The sequence below is a fragment of the Apteryx mantelli genome, chromosome 1 (genome assembly GCF_036417845.1).
Source record: "Apteryx mantelli isolate bAptMan1 chromosome 1, bAptMan1.hap1, whole genome shotgun sequence".
In the NCBI taxonomy this organism is placed as follows: domain Eukaryota; kingdom Metazoa; phylum Chordata; class Aves; order Apterygiformes; family Apterygidae; genus Apteryx; species Apteryx mantelli.
Genome location: NC_089978.1, coordinates 208,393,364 through 208,412,084, shown reverse-complemented (window position 1 = coordinate 208,412,084; position 18,721 = coordinate 208,393,364). Strand labels below are relative to the sequence as shown.

The window sequence follows — 18,721 nt, the reverse complement described above, 5'->3', positions numbered from 1 at the left end:
CTGCTATGCTAATTCACTAATTTTTTTTTTAGATTTTTCGTAAGAACATAAAGAATATTACAAATAATGAACTGCAAAATGTATAGTGGTAAATTACACAAATTTAGAAGAGATTTTCCAAAAGTGATTGTTCTTAGTACAACTAGCCTAGTTTCTATCATTGAATGTAACAGTAGAACGTGAAGTATATGTTAAATTTGCAAAAACCATCCCAACCTTTTTACTAAAATCCCATTTTTCCCTATGTGGAAAATAATTGGCTATATAAAATGCATTAACCAACATTTCGGTTGTAAGAAAGAAACTACTGCTAAGAGGCTTTGGAAAGTAGGTTTACACTGAGCTCAAAGGATTCAGTTTTTCAGTCTAAGAACAGTTAGATGCTTTGAACTTAATGCTTCAGTTTATACTGAATATTGTACCATTTAGAAATGGCTATTTTGATTAGTTTCTCTGCTGAGACTTCTCTCTCTCTAAATTCATATAATTCAGTACATCAGTACCAGGGCTGACCAAAGAAGGGGAAAGTGGAGGAAAAAATAAAAACTGTCCAAAACCCACCACTGCCCTATCTCACTGGCTCCCACTAACTTTCATGTATTGTTGATTAATTGGTCTAAACTAACCTGTTTAGGTAACTGTGTTCTTATTAATGTGCTCTGTACAGCCAAATATTTATTACTCTGGGTTGCAGAATTCTGAGCAGGATCAAATGTAAACTACATTGGACTTACCAAAGCCAAAAGCACTGGAACCACCAACACTCTGGGAAGCCTGAACACTGGTAGATGTGTAGAGTCCAGTTACCAGTAAGCCATCAAAGAAGGTGCTTGTTGATATAGTCACTGAAATGAGAGAATAAAATATCTGTAAGTATTTATAAGCAGTATTTAAGATCCTGTATAGTTCTGTAAATACTCTTACCCTTGAATTAGGTCTCAGCTATGTGTTCCATACAGTAAACTTGCCTGATTTCCCCTGGTACTTATGACACTTTAGTGACTTTAACTTAGCTTTCCCATGTAATTTTCCCAAACATCTTATTCAGTGTTCAAGCTATGTGTACCAAGTTTCTGTATGCACTTTTACAACTTCCTCAGGGTTTACTTAAAGAAAATTGACTATTTTAGAGGTAAACGACTGGCTACTGGTGTCTGAGTCAGCTTCTATTCCTAAATGAATCATAAGTCATGTACTAGTAATCATCTGCAGCAGGAACCAGACACAAATTGAGCATTACAACAGGATCTGAAATGAACACCAAAAGGACAGTTGTGTCCATCTCTGCTTGGGAGGCTTCCTTTGCTAGCAGCACAAAACTGTGCTACACTGTAAAATAGATGCACAGTGAGCTTGTAAAAAGCAGCATTGGATATATGGCTCATAAGTAATTGTCAGGACATTAGAATATAGTACCCGCAATGAAATAACCAGGATTACGGTATTGCTCTTTCTGGATTTAAATAGAATGTTAAGTTATAGTTGTTTAAACAGAGTGTTAAGATATAGTTGTTATATGCATTGTAGTATTGAACATTTAAGTTATATGGGAACCTGAGTCATTACAGATTATGTGCATTGAAATAACTCATGAATGTATTTTTAATAGATTCTTAAATATTATCAGTAAAGTTATCATCCAAATAACACTTATGGGTAACACTGGAATAGAGGTATTCTTTACTAAAACTGATAATGCTTGCAACTTTTTTTGTAAACGCTAATTCTCACATTTTTATTTGGTAACTTTCAGATATTATCACTGTATGCATATAATCAGCTTCAGTGGCTCTATCTTGGACAGACCTGAATTATTAAGTGATAGGTTTTTCCTATGATACAAATGCAATATCCTATATGCCCAGCTTGACTTCTCTGATCCCACAGCAATGTTATTTGTTTCTTAATAATCTCCTGTTCATATTTATGTTTTTTACATTCTCTCTAACACTAGGTTGTGTACCTCTGAATTGAAAATTGGAACTAGGAAATTTTACAAAAAAATTAATTAGATAGCTTTACAATGAGGTAATTTTTCTTCTCTTTCTCCCCTTATATTTTTCTGCCTATCATCCTTTTCTACATTGTTTTATTGTAAATCTTTACCCATATTTAGTTAAATAAAGGTAAGCTGTGTTGCAGCAGAGGGATCCACACAACAAGATCTCCATGTTGAAGAAGAGCCTCATGACTTCTAGCCTTGTACACTGAGGTACATCAATACCTTAGCTACCATGCTGGTTCTGCTTTTAGACTTTATCCTTTTCTCCCCTCTTAACACACAGGATCAGCGCTTGGCAGCAATTGCTGCCTCTCCTTACACCACCCTCCACTTCCCCATACTGCTCATATATCATGAGCTAGCGATGGACTGGGACACTGAAGCAAGGGACTGCTAGATCCTAGTACACTTACTTGCGATTATACATACAGCAGTGAAACAATTTTTTTTTAATCCCCAGTCATTCAGTGGTTAATCTGGGATACATATTGCTTCAAGCTTACTATTAAATATACAAAGAACATGCAAAACATTGAGTGGCTTATTTTGTTGGCTCCTCAACAGAGGAGCAATATTTACTATATTTAATTTATCCTTCATCTGTCTATATTTAATTATCTTCCTTTCTTTGATTATTCAATAGTAGATGGGATAATTCCTGAACCCAGTTCCTCTGCTCCCAAAACTCTAAATTTCAGTGTTTTACAACAGACACTTCCCCTGAATGCAGATAGTAGGTTCAGAGTCATATGCTCAGTTTTTAAGAAGTGGCCACTTCTGATGTGTTAAAAGAACAGCAAAAGAGATTAAATTTTTAGAAAGTAAAATAAGTATTATGGAGGGAAAAAGAAAATCAAACAAGCAAACAATGAATTCTTCCTGTGTGTGATGATGAAGTGGTGAATAATGCAGAACCTTTTATTCCCTTTGTGCTTCTAAACTGACAAAAGGCAAAACATATGTTGAAAAATATGCCTATGCATTATTTTTGAAGACTTGGGAAAAGCAGTCAGTGAAAAGCATTGATAGAAGGGCACTGGGCCAGTACTTTGCTACCATTTTGTTTCCCTGTGGGGAAGCATCTTACTCTTTATTGAATAGCATATAATGCAAAATCCTACTGTGAACAGGTGACCAGTCTCTCTCTGGGAAAGGAGTGATATTTTACAATGCCTGTATTTGATTTTGGACATATTTGTATGATTGTCAACCCCCATTTTACATGGGCATGTAATAGGTCAATTTTTATTGTTGAAAAATTTCCAACACAGTATGGCTCCCTCATTAAGCCTCTGGGAAACTGCACAACGCCTCTAGCACATTTTTTAAAACAGAGCACTAGACTGTTATTATACACATGTCATACATTTCAGAATAATTTCATAGTTCTTCAAGAGGAAAAAAATTAACCATGACATTCTCAGTGATGATTTTTTTTCTCTAGCCAATGGTGAAATACATCAAATTCACATGAAAGAAAATACTCAGTATGTCAAACGTTAATGACCAAGCACAGGAAAGCTAGTGTACAGGCCAGCAACAGGACCATGATTTGATATTGGGACTAGAGCTTGCTATTAAGGGCTCTTAAATTCCCGTCCCTCAGTCAGCAAGAAGACTCCTCCGAGATCCCATTGCTTCTGCCTTTATGCTGGCTTAGTTCATATGCAGTTGTTGCCAAATATCTGGTGCTTCAGGAGTGAGGACTGACGCCAAGACCCATGGGGACCTTGGAAAGCATCTGGAGGTGCACGGCTGGCACTTGGGCAAGGGCCCACTGGCGTGCCTCACGCCGCTCTGCCCCAACACCCTTCCCCAGCAGAGCAACTTGGGCGAGCGGCAAAGCGTGGGGCTGCCCCAGGGACTGGACAGCAACTAGGGGGGACGCCAGGCACTGCCACCCCAAGCGCACGGGGAGGTCCTGCTCATCATGTGGCATCCAGCACGGCAGGGAAGGACAGGGAGCTCACGAGAGAGCCGGTGGGAGCCAGGAGCCCACAGCACAGATGCGCTAAGGAGGCCCTCAGCTGCCTTGAAATTGCCTAGTGATAGACCGAGACCATCTTTCCGAGAAATGCAAGAGGGTTGTGCTAGGAACAACACACCCAGGGGTCTGACTGCACAGTAACACCCCGCAAACACTGTAGGCGAGGCTGATAACTGCTATTTTAAAGGCTGCCCAACATTTCCCATTATAAGGCTCTATTTTCAGTTCCTGAGATGTTTGCCAATTTTTATCCTCTTGGGCTTTTCTTTATTTTTCATGGTAACTGTCTGCCTCAGACTGATTTAATTCCTGGAGGCAGAAGGAATTTCAGTCAAAATCGTTCATTCATTTCTGAGATGAGGTTAGAGGAAAACATTGTGTTGCTCTGGTTGAAAAATTCCAGTGTCCTTTGCTTTCAACAGCTCTTTCACTTTGAAGCAGGGAACTGAAAATTCCAAAGGGTATGCCTTGGTGTGAAAGTTCTCCTCCAAATTTGGACAAATTGTATACACATGGAAAAAATCAGAGTTCACACATGCTCAATAGACACATTTTCATTTTTAGCAGCTAAATATTTCTGGAGATTCTGTCCTCATTTAACACGCTCAGAGTTCTCTCTGATTTGAGTGCTGACTAACAGTGCTTGTTAAAAAAATTTCTGTGAAATATATTTTAGTCTAAATATACTGCTTTGTTGAAGCAGAAGTGCTTCATAGAGATATCAGTTCCAATGATGTTTTAACGTGCGAAGTTTCTCAGTGTTTTAACCAGAACGTTATGTCTGCTGATTGGAAAGAAAGGGGAGGAGAAAGGGATCCAAATCAAAAGTCTAAGTCTTCTGATGAGAAAATATCAATTCAGCATAATCTCACTTCACAAAAAGTTCAAAAAACTTGCAAACTGTCACAAAAATGAAGCTGCCCCCCAAATCTGATCAGATACCATCCCCATTACCTTGAACATAGGAGTCAAAAACAGATCAGAAGGTAGGAGGAAAGCGAGTGAGCTGGGATGGGGAATTCGGTGACTCTGAAACCCACGCAGGAAAGGTGGCAAGAGAGACTGGAGAAGAGGAACTGGGAAGTGAGGGGAGGAGATGACAGGCGATGGGCAGAGGAGCTGAGAGAAGACAAGGAAGAGGAGAAGCAATGGGATCTGCAGCTGTGGCCTGGGAAAACTGGAGTTCAGTAAAAGGGACTCGCACACGGACAGGAGGAGAGACCAGACACGAGCCAGAGGAGGCAGTGTGTGTCCAATCAAGACTCCCTGTGTGGGAGGAGAAGAAACCAGAGGAAATAGGAAAGGGAGGCGAGAAGATATGCTGAGATTAGAAAGCAAGGTTGGTTAAAGAAAAAGACTTGAAGCTGGGCAAGAGATGGACACCAGCACTGTCTGCAGTTGAGCACACCCTCCGCAGCCAGCCCGGAGCGCACAGTTTCCAAATCTCACCCATCCTCTGCTCTCAGAAAACACCTGTAAAATGCAATGGCAAAGTGTGGGTCACCTTCCCACACCTGTCTACACTGAGAATGGCAACCCACTATGTTATCTGTTACTCCACCTTTTGAATCAAGTGAACAATGCTTGTCTGATGGATATAAAACTTTCCTGTCCATGAGTCATGTGGATACGAATTCATGGGTTAATTGGATAACTTCAGTTTGTTTTTTAAAAGCCTAGGAAATGCCTACCTGGAAAGAACATTATGTCAGGAGCTGGGAAATACCACAGTAATAGTCACTCTACCCTACCCCTCTTTCTGTAGGATGGTGTCAAAAGTGTGGCCACGCAAGTCCTTCAGGCACCCATAATGCATTTCTGAGACCCACAACGCCTCCAGTTCAATTTTCCGCAAAACAAGACTTAATGCCCAGTCCTTACACACCGCACTTCAAAGCACATTATAAAGATCAGCTAAATGAACACACACGCTGGCCTGATCCTGCCAGCCCTGTGTTTCCGGGGAGCTGCAGGGTACTATTTCATTGAGAACTGATGAGATGTGGCAGCATCTCTCTGGAGACACCATGCACTTCCCACGATAGTTTTCTGCAAGAGACCTGGATTTGGTACCTCCTTGGGGATGAGGAACAGTGAAGCCTCCAGCAATGCTGGGAGCTGTCATATCTCAAGATGGAAGAGGATCAGGAGGAAGTAGGGTGGCAAAAATGCTGACTGAAGTTATACCATAGGTGGAGGTAGCAGCATAAGAGGAGAAACAAATTGGGTTTTGAACTGTAGTTAATTTCAGTTTTTTCTAAGAAACTCTCGCTGTGCTTAGGAATTTCATTTTCACTGTGTTTTCAGTGATTTTACACTTACTATGTACAGTTTATATACTATATATAACATATAGTATTATGGAAATTTATAAATCTGTTAAGTAATTTACCTTACATTCTCTTTAAGGATGAATTTAATCTGACTGATACTCAAAATACAGTCTCAACTGCATCTAAACTGCACAGGCAGAAAAACTGCAAAGCAGAAGGGGATCATCTCAGGAAATATGCAGCACTACCAGGTCTTACTGAATTTAGCTGATCTTTAGCACCAGTTGAATGCCGCTAAGAGGGGTGATATATACCAAATTTCTACTGAATTTGCAGCTGCTCTTGATGACAGTCACCGAAGCTTGAAGGCAAGGAAAAGGACAAGATGTAGAGATACAGATAAAACACTAGAAATGCCATGAGTGGAGATTTAACAGGGTTCGAGAAAGAATTAATTAAGGCAACAAACCTTGAAGCCCTGTATACTGTGTATACAAGCCACATAGCCTCAGTGCAAAACTGTACATTTGTATACTATGAAGAAAACATAAATAAGTTTGGTAGGAGAAATAGGATCATTGCAGACAGCAGACTTACAAACATGGGACTTTCTTGCATCAAAGCAAGGGCAGGCAGCTTTTAGATTCCTTGAAGGTCAAAGCCAGTTCCTCGTAATATTGTAATATTGCATCACTGTACACCTGGGCCATGGTGGGAAACTTTCCTCTTAGATAATAAATTGCTTATATTGAAGCTATTTTTTTTTGTTTGTTTGACTCCTCAAAAAAATATATCATTCTCTAAGTACTGGAAGTCAGGTGTGCAATGACACCGTTCAGAGAGACTTCTGTTCCTTCCCAGTGACACGACTTTCACAGGCAACTACAAAAAGAAATGGAGACTGACATCAAACACAAGAAAGGCTGTCAACACTGCCCCATGTTCAGAGCCAAGTTGAGGTTTACACTCTCTAAAACCGTTAGCAGTGGGAATGCAATCCTAAGGCAGTGTATTTGGGATCGCCCTGGCTCACAGACTTGCATACAAACGCTGTCTCACTTGTATAGCTCAAAAGATCAGAAAGGGCAACTGACTCATGAACAAATTTGAGGATCCACCTGGGAGACCAGCACTGAAACACTCCATCCTCTGAATATCATTTTCTGCTGCCTCCTTGGCAAATACTGAGTTTGGTTAAGCTGTACCCACAACGCTCCAGTAGGCACTGGACACACAATGTACCCAGAGGATTACAACAGGCACACTGAAGTGAACGGACCTTCTCTAATTACCAGCCCTAAACAACAGCTCTCTGACTAACATCTGGCAGCAGTCATAGCTAATGCCACTCTTGTAACTTACAGTTTAAAAATGCTTGGCATATACTGGATGGTTATCTGCTCAGTGCTGCATACTTCCCACGCAGCTGAGAACAGCACCAGCTCTTTGCAGTGGAGACAGCTCCTTCCATTAGGGAGTTCTCACCACACCATCAGGACAGGCGAATGGTTGCTTAGCTGTAGGGTCCCACAAGGGGATTTCTGAACTCTTTATCTGCAGTCCCAGCAGGTCAGGAAGGGTTTGCGCAAAAGACCAGTCGACACAGGGAAGATGTCTTCCCAAGCTGGTCTTGTCTTTTAGGCAACAGTGCCTGAATGCTACCATCATGCAATACTTGACCACAGGCCCGAACGTAAACCCATCCCCATTGCATAGTACTGTCTTACAAGGTACAGCTAATACTGAGCCAAATCTTTAAAATACCAGACTATACTCTGAAATGTCAACTACATATAAAATTGCTAGAAAGGAGAGAACAAGCTCTGATCCTTTATTTAAAGTATGGCATGCTGCTTATACATCAGAGTACAAGCAACCGAAAAACACTCAAGTAGAGTTTTAGAGGCGTGCGTTCAAAATAATATGCTGGTAAATGTATTTGCTTTCAAAAGAAACCAAAATCCAGGAACTCATAATTATGCAGCAATTTCAAATGCGAACACCAAAAAATACCTAAGGATAGTGTGAACCACAGGTCTGTATCGCATCCAGCATAAATAAAAGCAAAAAGCCATGGGATTCTTATTCATACCGGTTTTGATTTTCTCCAGGTAGGTGGGAGAAAACAAAAAAATAAAGACATTTCAGCATGGTTAGACACATAAACATAGACCAAACAGAGACAGCAGTCTCACAGCTGAAGATGTTCTCATTGTAGATAATGGTTTTCTAAAGCCTACACCAAAGCACTACATTCACAACAGAACACCAATTAACTTTTCTTGAATTCGGACTGATGGCATATTGCACAGCATCATTTCTAACTTATGATGACTTCATCAGTAATGCCAATTATCAATAACTCTTGGAGGGAGGGACTAAAAAAGCATTAAAAGTTTTTAACCTTGCTCTAGATAGCTTAAAGTTAGACCTGATATTGCTCTGCATTACATTATCAGCTTCAATGGTTCTGCCCCATGCTCCATCAGATCTCTTTGTCTCCTTAGCTTTTCAGCTCCTTTCCAAAATTGGTAATGAGCAACAGAATACTGAAAATAGATTGCAGATGTGTGGCAAGATGTCACTACCATGATATATAGAAACATCATTTGTCAGTGATGCAAAAAAGTAGCCTATTAGTCTTGTAAAAAAAACTATTTACAGAGACACTACTCATTACAACATCTTTTTGAAAGTTCCTAGCAAGGCCACGATAATGAGACCAGCAGCAACATAAGTAGAGCTTATTCTTATATTCTTAAACTACTAAGGACTGGTCACATTTGTTACGAGGACTCAGATGCTTCCAAGCCAGCACCTCACTGGACAGTAAGAATCTAAGGGCTAGACCTGTGAACAGACTGGAACACCTAAAACAGGTACACGAGTCCAAAATTGGACCAAAGAGTCTGAGTTCTCATGCATCAAAATCTCCAGCTTAAATTTTTGTCACAATGAGAAGGTAAATATCTGTTTCTGACAGCTCCACAGCCACCAGGAATTTGGCCACGCTGAGCAGTGAGTTGCTTAGTTCCAGCTGGCATCAATAAACACAGTGGCACAGCCTAGTTTGGTAGGCCCCGACAGAGGAGGTACAAGACTGGCCACTGCCATAGCGGCCTTCTTTTTAACCAACAGAGGAGTAATTAAAGCTCTCATATAGGTAAGAGGATTTGAACCTGATTTTCCCAAACGAGTATCTTAAAACGTTTTATACCCCAGCGTTTATGTGGCCCAGCCAGTGTCCCTCAGCTGCAGGCATTCCATTTCACATGGAAAAATTGAATGTCAGCTGGCACAGAGAGAGATTTGTTCTCTATTCCCATGGTCGTGGCAGCCGTCTTGTAAGGAGGAGGCCAAGGTTTCACTCAGTGGCCCAGAGAATATGTGCTACTACTATATAAAGCCCCTGAGAACATCATATCTATTTATGCCACCCCATTTAGTCTGTAAATCTCACCCTAATGTGAATGTCTAAAACAGGCCAGATGAATCACACTCTAGAAATGCCTGTTTCCCTCCACTGACTTTAAAGGGAGCCAAGACTATAAAGCTCAGCAATAAACGTCAACACTGAAGATGTCTAAAGTGAGATGAATCCCACCCTAAGAGCCACATACACAGAGAAAGTTAATTATCGCACTTCTATTTAGATGTCCACTATTATTGACATCAGGGGGAGTTTAGGAGCCTAAGTAGGAGCTAAGTGTCTCACTACTTTTGCAGAGCTCACTCAAGGACATGAGACACAATGACTGTCTTCATCTCCTTTCTTGTGCTTTGCCAAATATATCATCAATGCTTAGCAACTTAGCAAGTGCTGCTGTAGTACTGAGAAGCTCCAAAGGGTATCAGCAAACGTTTGTAACTCTGTTTAATAACACGTGGAGCCCTGAACAGCATAAATGAAGTTTAAAGAATAAAAACAGTACTCTGGATAAGAAACAAAATCCATTTCACAAAAACGTGCATCAGCTATCTCTCTAAACCGGTATCTAGCAGAAGTTGGTCAATGGGAAATCTCATTGGGGTGCTGGGGTACACAAATGAGATTTGGTTTTCAGAAGTTATAGTCCCCTCAGAGGATCCACAAAGTAAACGACAGCTGTACTTCAAAGCTATTAAGTGCAATATAAGAAACACAAAGAATCAGGTCTTAAGTTTCCCAAATTGGACACTGACAATTAACGTAGTCCTGTGATCTTAATGTCTTTGTACCCAAACATCTACAATTTCTCCCTCATGGGCATCTGCCATGTCAAAATTCAACCACTGAATTACATTCATACTATAGCCAAAACAACAACAATCATCTAAATACTACTTGCTGTAAGGGTTAATGAGGTTAGCCATTTATAGTTTTAGTTCCTGAAACGCAAAGCCAGCCATGTTATTTGTTAGAAAGCACCTCTACGCAATAAAATATTGTTAATCTAAGAGTTAGCAGCATAACATGATAGCTGGCAGTATAAGCCTTAGGAGTATATATAAATGTTTAGACTCAAATAATTGAGAAGCATTTTTTGGCAACTGGAGCATGTTATTTCTCTTACCCAAAGGCCCTGGGAGCCAGTGGAAAGGCCGTCTTCAGCTCCAAACACTGCTGAATGTGACTTATGGTGTCTTTAGAAAAATCACCTGTGTCTGGGCTACCTGCGCGAGCCTGCCCTGTGCAAGCCGCTGCTGGGTGGGAGCCAACACCATTGAAATGCTGTTTCCCTTTGATTTTGAAAACTGCTGGATGTTTTTTTTTAAAAAGAATCACGCTTCATATTAAATATATTCTCCTGTCCTGAAGCCTTTCCAAGTTTCAACCTAAAACTAGTTTTCCCGTGGGCCTGTGGGAGCAGGAGGATGTTTCCTCACCGACGCTGCGACGGACACTCAGCGACGTCCGCAGGGGAACAACGGGCTCCCTGTGACGCTGATGGTGCATTTCGTGTAGGCATAAAACAAATATCTTAATCAAGATTAATCTGCTGGAGGTGGTAACACCTTGTGCATAAGAAACACTTAACCTATCCTGGAATAATTTTGTGGTCTTATTTGGCAACCACCGATCTCCTGTTAAGTTTTGAATTCACATTTTGTCATGATTCTATGAAACATGCCAGCACAAGATTTTTCATAAAAACAGATTAAATGGTGTTGTGATTACATTTTTATTACTCTAAGCCAAGAATACTGACCTCCGTTTTTAAGGCTAACCTTATTTTTCATGCCTTTCGAGTTTACGCCAGGTTGCCTGTTTGATACCCATACATGAAAATTTCATATTGTTGGCTGAATGAATTATTTAGAAGGTTTGAATAAGACTGCAGCACTCAGATTTTCAGAAGAATTTGGAAAATCCCTTTATTCTACTGTCCTCAAAAGACAAACACCTACTCACTACAAAACTAACAATGGCATTAAAAAATAAAATGAAGGCTTGCTTGGAAGAGAGCAACTACACTTATCTGCTGGGAATTTATTATAATTCAGTAGTATCTAAATGTTTGCAAGAATTTTTGTCTTCATTTTAGCTAAGAATGCACACCAGCTAAAACCGGGCTGTTGAACATGTTTACCTCAGGCTAAAAGAATACAAATCCTCTTATAGACGCATGAATTATGATAAGCAAATATAGAGAAGTGTGTGAGTTCTAATGATACCAGAGAATAAGGAGACATTTTCAAATTAAAATAAGCACATGCAGTGTTCTTTCATAACTACTAATCTGTAATACAAAATATAGCCCTAAATAAACCTAAGACAAAAGCTCTATCTTTTCCTAGACATCCCAAAAAAAATTGTCTGTAGCTTGTATCTCCCAATTTTATTCTTTTAGATTTAAAAAAATAAAACAGGTCAGCTTCTTCCTCTCTTTCAGACTTTCAATTTGGCCTAGAAGCATATCGGGACCTTAAATACAGCCCATTTAAGGCCTGCTTTTCACTCTCAAAGTACATAAATAATGTTTATCCAAGTCATGATGCATTACAAAATTATTTTGGTGTATTATAAAATTTAATATCTATTTTCTGGTATCGGTGCAAATGCAACAATGATTGCAAATACTTCACACAATGCAAATGCAACACACAAACTTGTGTTGACTAGTTTCAAGTGTTTTTAACACTTAATTTCCCGAAAATGTTCTACAAAGAAGAAGTCCTGAATTTCCAGAACCTCTTTGGTTGGTCTGAAATATAAAATTCAGGGTGGTGATTGGCACTCTGAGGAATACACAGGAAAGTAGCAAATATAACACAGGCCATATGGCAAACTCCTGCTCTTGCAGACTGGCAGGCAGGGGACAGGCAGGAAGCCCTATGGTATCTCAAATGGCGCGACATGCTTATATTTAGGCAACTGAATTGTACCCACTGAGCTGGCCAAGAGTCTGTTCTAGCCTGGAAGTCCTGATGCCGACCAGCTGTAGATGCTTTGGGAGGAATGCAAGAAACACGTAGAGCATGTAGAGCCCGAGTCCCGCATCCCCTCACAATACACTCCTGTCCTTAGGTATGGTCAACTGTGACATATAACAGTCGCCAATGAACCATTAAACTGTCCATTTAAATGACTGTATGTATACTTTCACAGCTTCAGGTAGCAAGGAGTTCCATGGTTTAAATTATATATTGTGTGAAGATGTTTTCCCTTATTTTTTAAATCCTTGGTTCTATAAATTCTTGCATTTTCAGTGAAAATGTTTTCGCTTTCTCAATAGTATTCAACATTTATGGACATCTTTCATGGAAAAAGACATTACTGAGGGAGACGAGTTGAGGAATCTTACTTTATTTTCCCATTACATAGGGAGGTGTTCCCCATCTCTCATCATTTAGTGTCACTGAGTTTTCCAAGCTGAGGCAACCAGATCTGCCCCTAACACCCAAGATCAGGGCATATCAGTGTATTGTAAACCCAGCAGCAAAATGATGCTGTGTTTTTCTCTCTGTTCCTTTCCTTAATTCCTAAGGTTCAGTCTGAGCTTTCTTGGGGGCTCCTGCTCAGCACTGAGGTGATTGAGTTGAGATCCACTCCCAAGATCCTGAACATATTAATGGTTACATCCCCTTCTCCCCTCTCATTTTAACTGTAACACAGTTAATCTTATATTTGACTACCTTGAATAGTGTGCTATATAGTGTTGTTACCTTCCTATTAAAACCCCCTACTGTGATCACTTTGACCAAGCCTAAATTCAGACATCAAGTCATAGAAATGACAGTCCTTCCCCAGCAGCCTCCTTCATCACTCCTCTCAGCAGAGGCCTTGTGTGAAATAATTCAAGTGAAAGCTGGCACACAGCTAGATAGTTTAGATCATGAACAAGAGTGAAATCCAAACAAAGTTTCTGACACCATTTATCTTTATTTGCTTTCATCTTTCTTACGAAGACAGAGCTTAGCAGGATTACTGAATGAACTATGTACAGTAAAAGGAGACCTTAAATAAGTCGTCGTTGTAGCTGAGGAATCAGAATAAGATTGTTCTCCCCTAAGATGATGAAAGGGACAGTCACCCAAAACGTGGCCTGACAGAGCTGACAAAGTGTGGTGGAGAAATCACTGTCTATCCAGGGCCCTGTGTCCCTCCACGGACTGGCAGTAACAGCAGCAGGCAAGACTGGCCATGCATGGGGTCATTTTGCAGCTTCCACTTTTGAACACTTCACAACAGTGCTCTGGTGACAAGGTGGGTTGCAAGCTGGGCATACAATACAGCAGCTGCACATCAGATGCAGATTTTTTTTTAAACACTGGACCAGAGATTCACCTGCTTGGATGTGAGTGTGCAGAAAGCAGTCCTCCTCACCCGAGCTGTTCCTCTCGGCATCCCTTCTCACGCAACAGATTTACTCAACAGAGCCAGCAGTGCCTACATTGCAGCTTGCCCAGTCCCGAGCAGACACCAACATGGGGTCAACAGGTCTGGGAGGGTTCGCTGCAGCTCCCCGCAGAGTGCACAAGAAGGGCAAAAGTAAAGAAAAAGAGTACAGCAAAGTAAAGACCGAAAGGCACCAAGCACTGCCGAGAACCATGAGCAGGAGGAGCAGGACCAAAATTCATGAAGCCGATTATTATGGTAGCAGGGCACAAGAGTTAAAAAAAAAAAAGTGATTTAATTTGGTATGTATGATTCATACAACAAAATAATTCTGCTTAAGCACAGTGCCCTGTTTAGTTGGTGCACAATGCTATCGGGGGGGAGGGGGAAAGAGTAGACAACCCCCACATCCATCTATAAATTGGGGCCATGCTACAAAATAGCCTAGAGACTGGCTTAAGTAGACAGGATGGAACAAATGGGGATCCATATGGGAGAATAAATAGTAGTGTTTATACAAAATATTCAGTAGTGTTTGTACTGAAATTTGCCATATGAATGATGACTGAATGGTAACAAATGTTAATATAATCTTTTGACCATGTAAAGCACATGAATATTGCCAGGTCTAATGAATGGAAAATACGTATTTCTGAAAATTCAAATCAGAACATGGAAAAAAATCTGAAAAAAGTCAAAAATATATTTTCATTAGTCCCTTGACATTTAAAAACATATTTAATGAAAACTGGGTCAAAGTAATGAAAATAATGTGCTTAAGAAATGAAATTTCTAAATAAGAGCAATATTAAAGCTCAGTGGCATCTGTTTCTCTTATTTTTATGGATATATGGCTAAATAGGTCAGAGGCAGAGATGACCACAGTAACAAAATACATATGCTTATCCTTTACAGTATAATACCTTACAGCGTGGTTTGCTAGGCATGTCAAGTAATTGATGTCTACCTCCCTAAAGATGTGATTGTAGGTATATCATTTTATGGTGGGTAGTTTGTTCTTTGTGTTTGGTTTGTTATAATAGTCAACTAGTGAGCCAGAAAGAGTGAGGGTTAACCTGCACCAGCCCTGCTGCTCTATGGTTAAGAAACATTTGGCAGGGCTCTGGGGGGAAAAAAATCCACAAAGTGCCTTCTCTGTACTTTGCTTGGGCCAGGGACTGGATGTGAAGATGGAAGAGGTCCCTTCCAGCCCCCTGTTTCTAGGTGCTTTATAACAGATGCTTTGCCACCTTTAAATTCTCACAAAAAGCTGAGCCCAACATTTTGAAAAACACAACCAAGCCATGTATACACGGCGAAAATAGACTACAGCACTATGACTTTTGGTGGACGAATTGGTCGTTATTATTTAGTTGCTTCTTAAATACTTTACATACACAACTAACTCCCAAGTGGTCACTTTCTGTTCTGTAAAAATACTGAGCAGGATGATTCTTGTCCCTGTTGTGCACATCTATCGCAGATAATAAAGTACAAATTCCCCAAGCAACTAACAGTCTTTTAACAAATCAGTTCATGTCCAAGCTGAAATTTCTTCTTCTCCACACATCTCAGCAAAACACATAAGTATTCACAGCCATGTCCCTACCATGACTCATATCTTCTTAGACCAGAAACAGGCACTGGCTCTGTGGAAAAAATACCCCAGCCGCCTGGCTGGGTTTGCAACAAGCCCACAGCTCCTGGTCACACGCCCAGGTGTCCCACAGTCTTCCCTATCCCGCAGGAGGCAATCACTAAGAAGCACCTAAGAACTGGCAATGTTCAGCATGTCACTACAAGATGGTAGCAAGGGCTAGAATGGTAAGTGTATTAGCCCTGCCATTTCCACGTAGCTCTTGGTAGTCTTCACACAGGAAATCATGGAGCGAACTCACGTCGTAGTGATGGTGCTCAAACCAGGCATGCCATAGGCACAGGCGTGAGCAAGTCGGGTGAAATGGGGCTACAGCAGACCCCATTTTTAAGGGCTTTGTGGTTTGGAAGGGTGTGTGCAAAACTCACACTCCTTGGCAGCGGAGGACCTGAAGATGCCTTCTGCGGATGAGGCAAACGGGGAGGATATCACATGGCATCTTCTGTTGCTACATTGACCAACGCTTGGCTGAGGTTTCCATTGTTTCATGCAAAGTTTCCATTGCTTCATGCAAGTTTGAAAAAAAGCTCAAAAAGCACAAAAGAAAGCATGGGAAAGTCAGCTGTCTGGCAGACTAAGATGTATGACTGCCACAGCCATGCTCCTGGAGATGAGATGGTTAGTAACAGGAAGAACTGTTTTGCCAGAATAACCTGTACCTGTCTCCTCGCTAGCCAAGGGCCACGATGGCTTTTTCTGGCACAATCCCACTAGTTATGAAGAGCTTTTTATCTTTCTAGCCTTCTTCAGTTTGTCAGCAAAATGTTTAGAAGTAAAACAAGCCTATAATGAGTAAAATAGACCAAAGCTGCCCCCACCTCCCAAAAGTGACAAAGTTAATCAGGTTTGATGCAAATATCACCAGCTGGACAAATGCAATGTAACAGTGGGAATGCAGTTTAAACCCATAGACCCTAACCAGTCATTCTCTCTCCCATTTTGTGGCATCTCTTTACACCACTGAATAAACTGGGTTATCAAATAAGCTCCCAGAGGCACCAACCACCCCTAACAAGGCTGTTAACGCAAGCATACTAGCTGGTCCACATCTTGGCTAAATATTGATGTTCTTTTACAGAGCAAAATAAAGGCAGCTCAATCATTATCACTTTAGCTTCCCCTCAAGGATTACGAGGGTCAAGGTGGCAGAGTCACCAACGTGTCCTGACAGATCTAAAACCCCAACATCCCTTCTCACAGAACAATGAGGAGGGTAAAATACCCCAGTGTGCCATCACCAGCAGATAACCGTTTTTGAAAGGAAATTCTGAGCAACTGGTGAGAAGAAAAGCACGCCCAAATGTGGAAGAGGGACATCTGTCCTTTTACCCAGTCCTGACCCACAAGACCACTGTCAAGCTGTATCACCTAGAGTAAAATCAGGGAAACTTTCTACTTATGTGAAGAGACTTCTTTGGTTTTACTGCAGATGTTCGAGGTTGGACCCTTAGATAAGTCAAAAAAATTTTTTTGAGAAAAACAGTCAACAAAAACCTCTGGGACACTTTCAATGTGTGCTTTAACTCAGTAACTGAAACATAGAGGATTGGCCAGACATCATTAAAAGAAGTCACACCAGGTGATACATAGTAAAGAGCTATCTGTAAAGGTATTAAATATAAATAACAAAATTGTTATGGAAACCTGTGAAATCATATATTCAACATTTCCTTCTGCTTCCATCTTTGAAATTCTGTTGTTAATTCAAAGAATGACTCTGACATCTACCTAATCTACTCAGTTTTGCTCAAGGAAGAAGGAGGAAGGAGAATCAGAAACTATGATAAGCAGAGGCTGGTATATAAGAAGTTTGGTCTGTACATCAGCTGGGATGCATTGTACACTATACTTGCAAAATTTGACATAGATTAAAAACAATAAGAGTGCACTGCAATATTTTTTTTAAGTTGTTTTAGGAATCTATTACCTTGTATTGTCTATGACATTAACTCAGAATAAGCAGAGGTAAATGCAATATCTCCTACCCCAAAATTCCAAGAAAATTGGACTTTGCACTTGCACTAAATAAGCATAAAAATAGTATTAGAATTGCACAAATTATTGCTATTTCAACATTTATCTTAGATATGAAAAGTTTAAATCCTGAGGAGTTTTAAGACTGGTATACTTAAAAATTCATAAATGATTAAACATTCTTATTATGTCTTTTTTCAGTGGAAATGAAATACTTTGATCTTCCCAAGTATCATTTCAGATGGCTGAACTGAACATTTCTGTTCATTCTGTGAACTGAGCTAAAAAGTTTAGTTTTTATTAACATCTAGACTTAACTGTTTTCCACATATTTTGAATTGGGTGTCCCACTCTCTATTGCTACGCTGCATGCCTTACAGCCTAGTTAATCTGTCCAGCCCACTGAAAGAGAGAGGCAATAAGATCCTAACCACAGCCTTTGTGATACCATATGCCAAAATGGGAAAATACAATTTACTCTTGAGCTGACAAAAAACCAAATATATTAAATGAATTTTTTTTAAATCCATTTTTTTCCTTGAGTCAAGCTCACCCTTTCAAAAATTTTTATTCAGTTTTCCAAATTAAAAAAAAAAAAAATCAGGAAAAAAAACAAGTATTCCAAAGAAAATATTCAATTCTATAAGAATGGCATTTTCTATTACAAATCTTTCCTAGACAGATCTAGCAGCATTATACAGGCAGTAAATTCTACTGGAACAGCTTTTATTCCATTTCTTAGAGGGAGAAGATACACTTTGCCTATACTGAGAGTACAGTGATACTTTGGGTCAAAGAAATAAAAAAAAAAAACCCTCCCTATGCATTTTTTTTTCTTTTTCCCCTCGACATATTTTTCCCAATTGTCAACACTGAAATAAACATGACTAAACACAGTTTTCCTGTGAGCTCACATGCAAAAGTAGCTTGAACAATGTATTCATTTTGCTGTTTATATTATCCTGTTGAAAACAGCGAGAACCTAGCAGTTACTCAAGTGCAGAAGAAT

The 18,721-nt window shown here is 40.1% G+C and overlaps 1 protein-coding gene across 1 annotated transcript in view; it reads right to left on the bottom strand.

Annotated features, from left to right (window-relative positions):
- RELN (reelin) overlaps positions 1–18,721 on the bottom strand; it is a 306,076-nt gene that overhangs the window by 255,448 nt on the left and 31,907 nt on the right. The window contains exon 2 of the mRNA XM_067299475.1: positions 735–845. Coding sequence (XP_067155576.1) covers positions 735–845 — 111 coding nt within the window. The remainder of the gene's footprint in view (positions 1–734; positions 846–18,721) is intronic.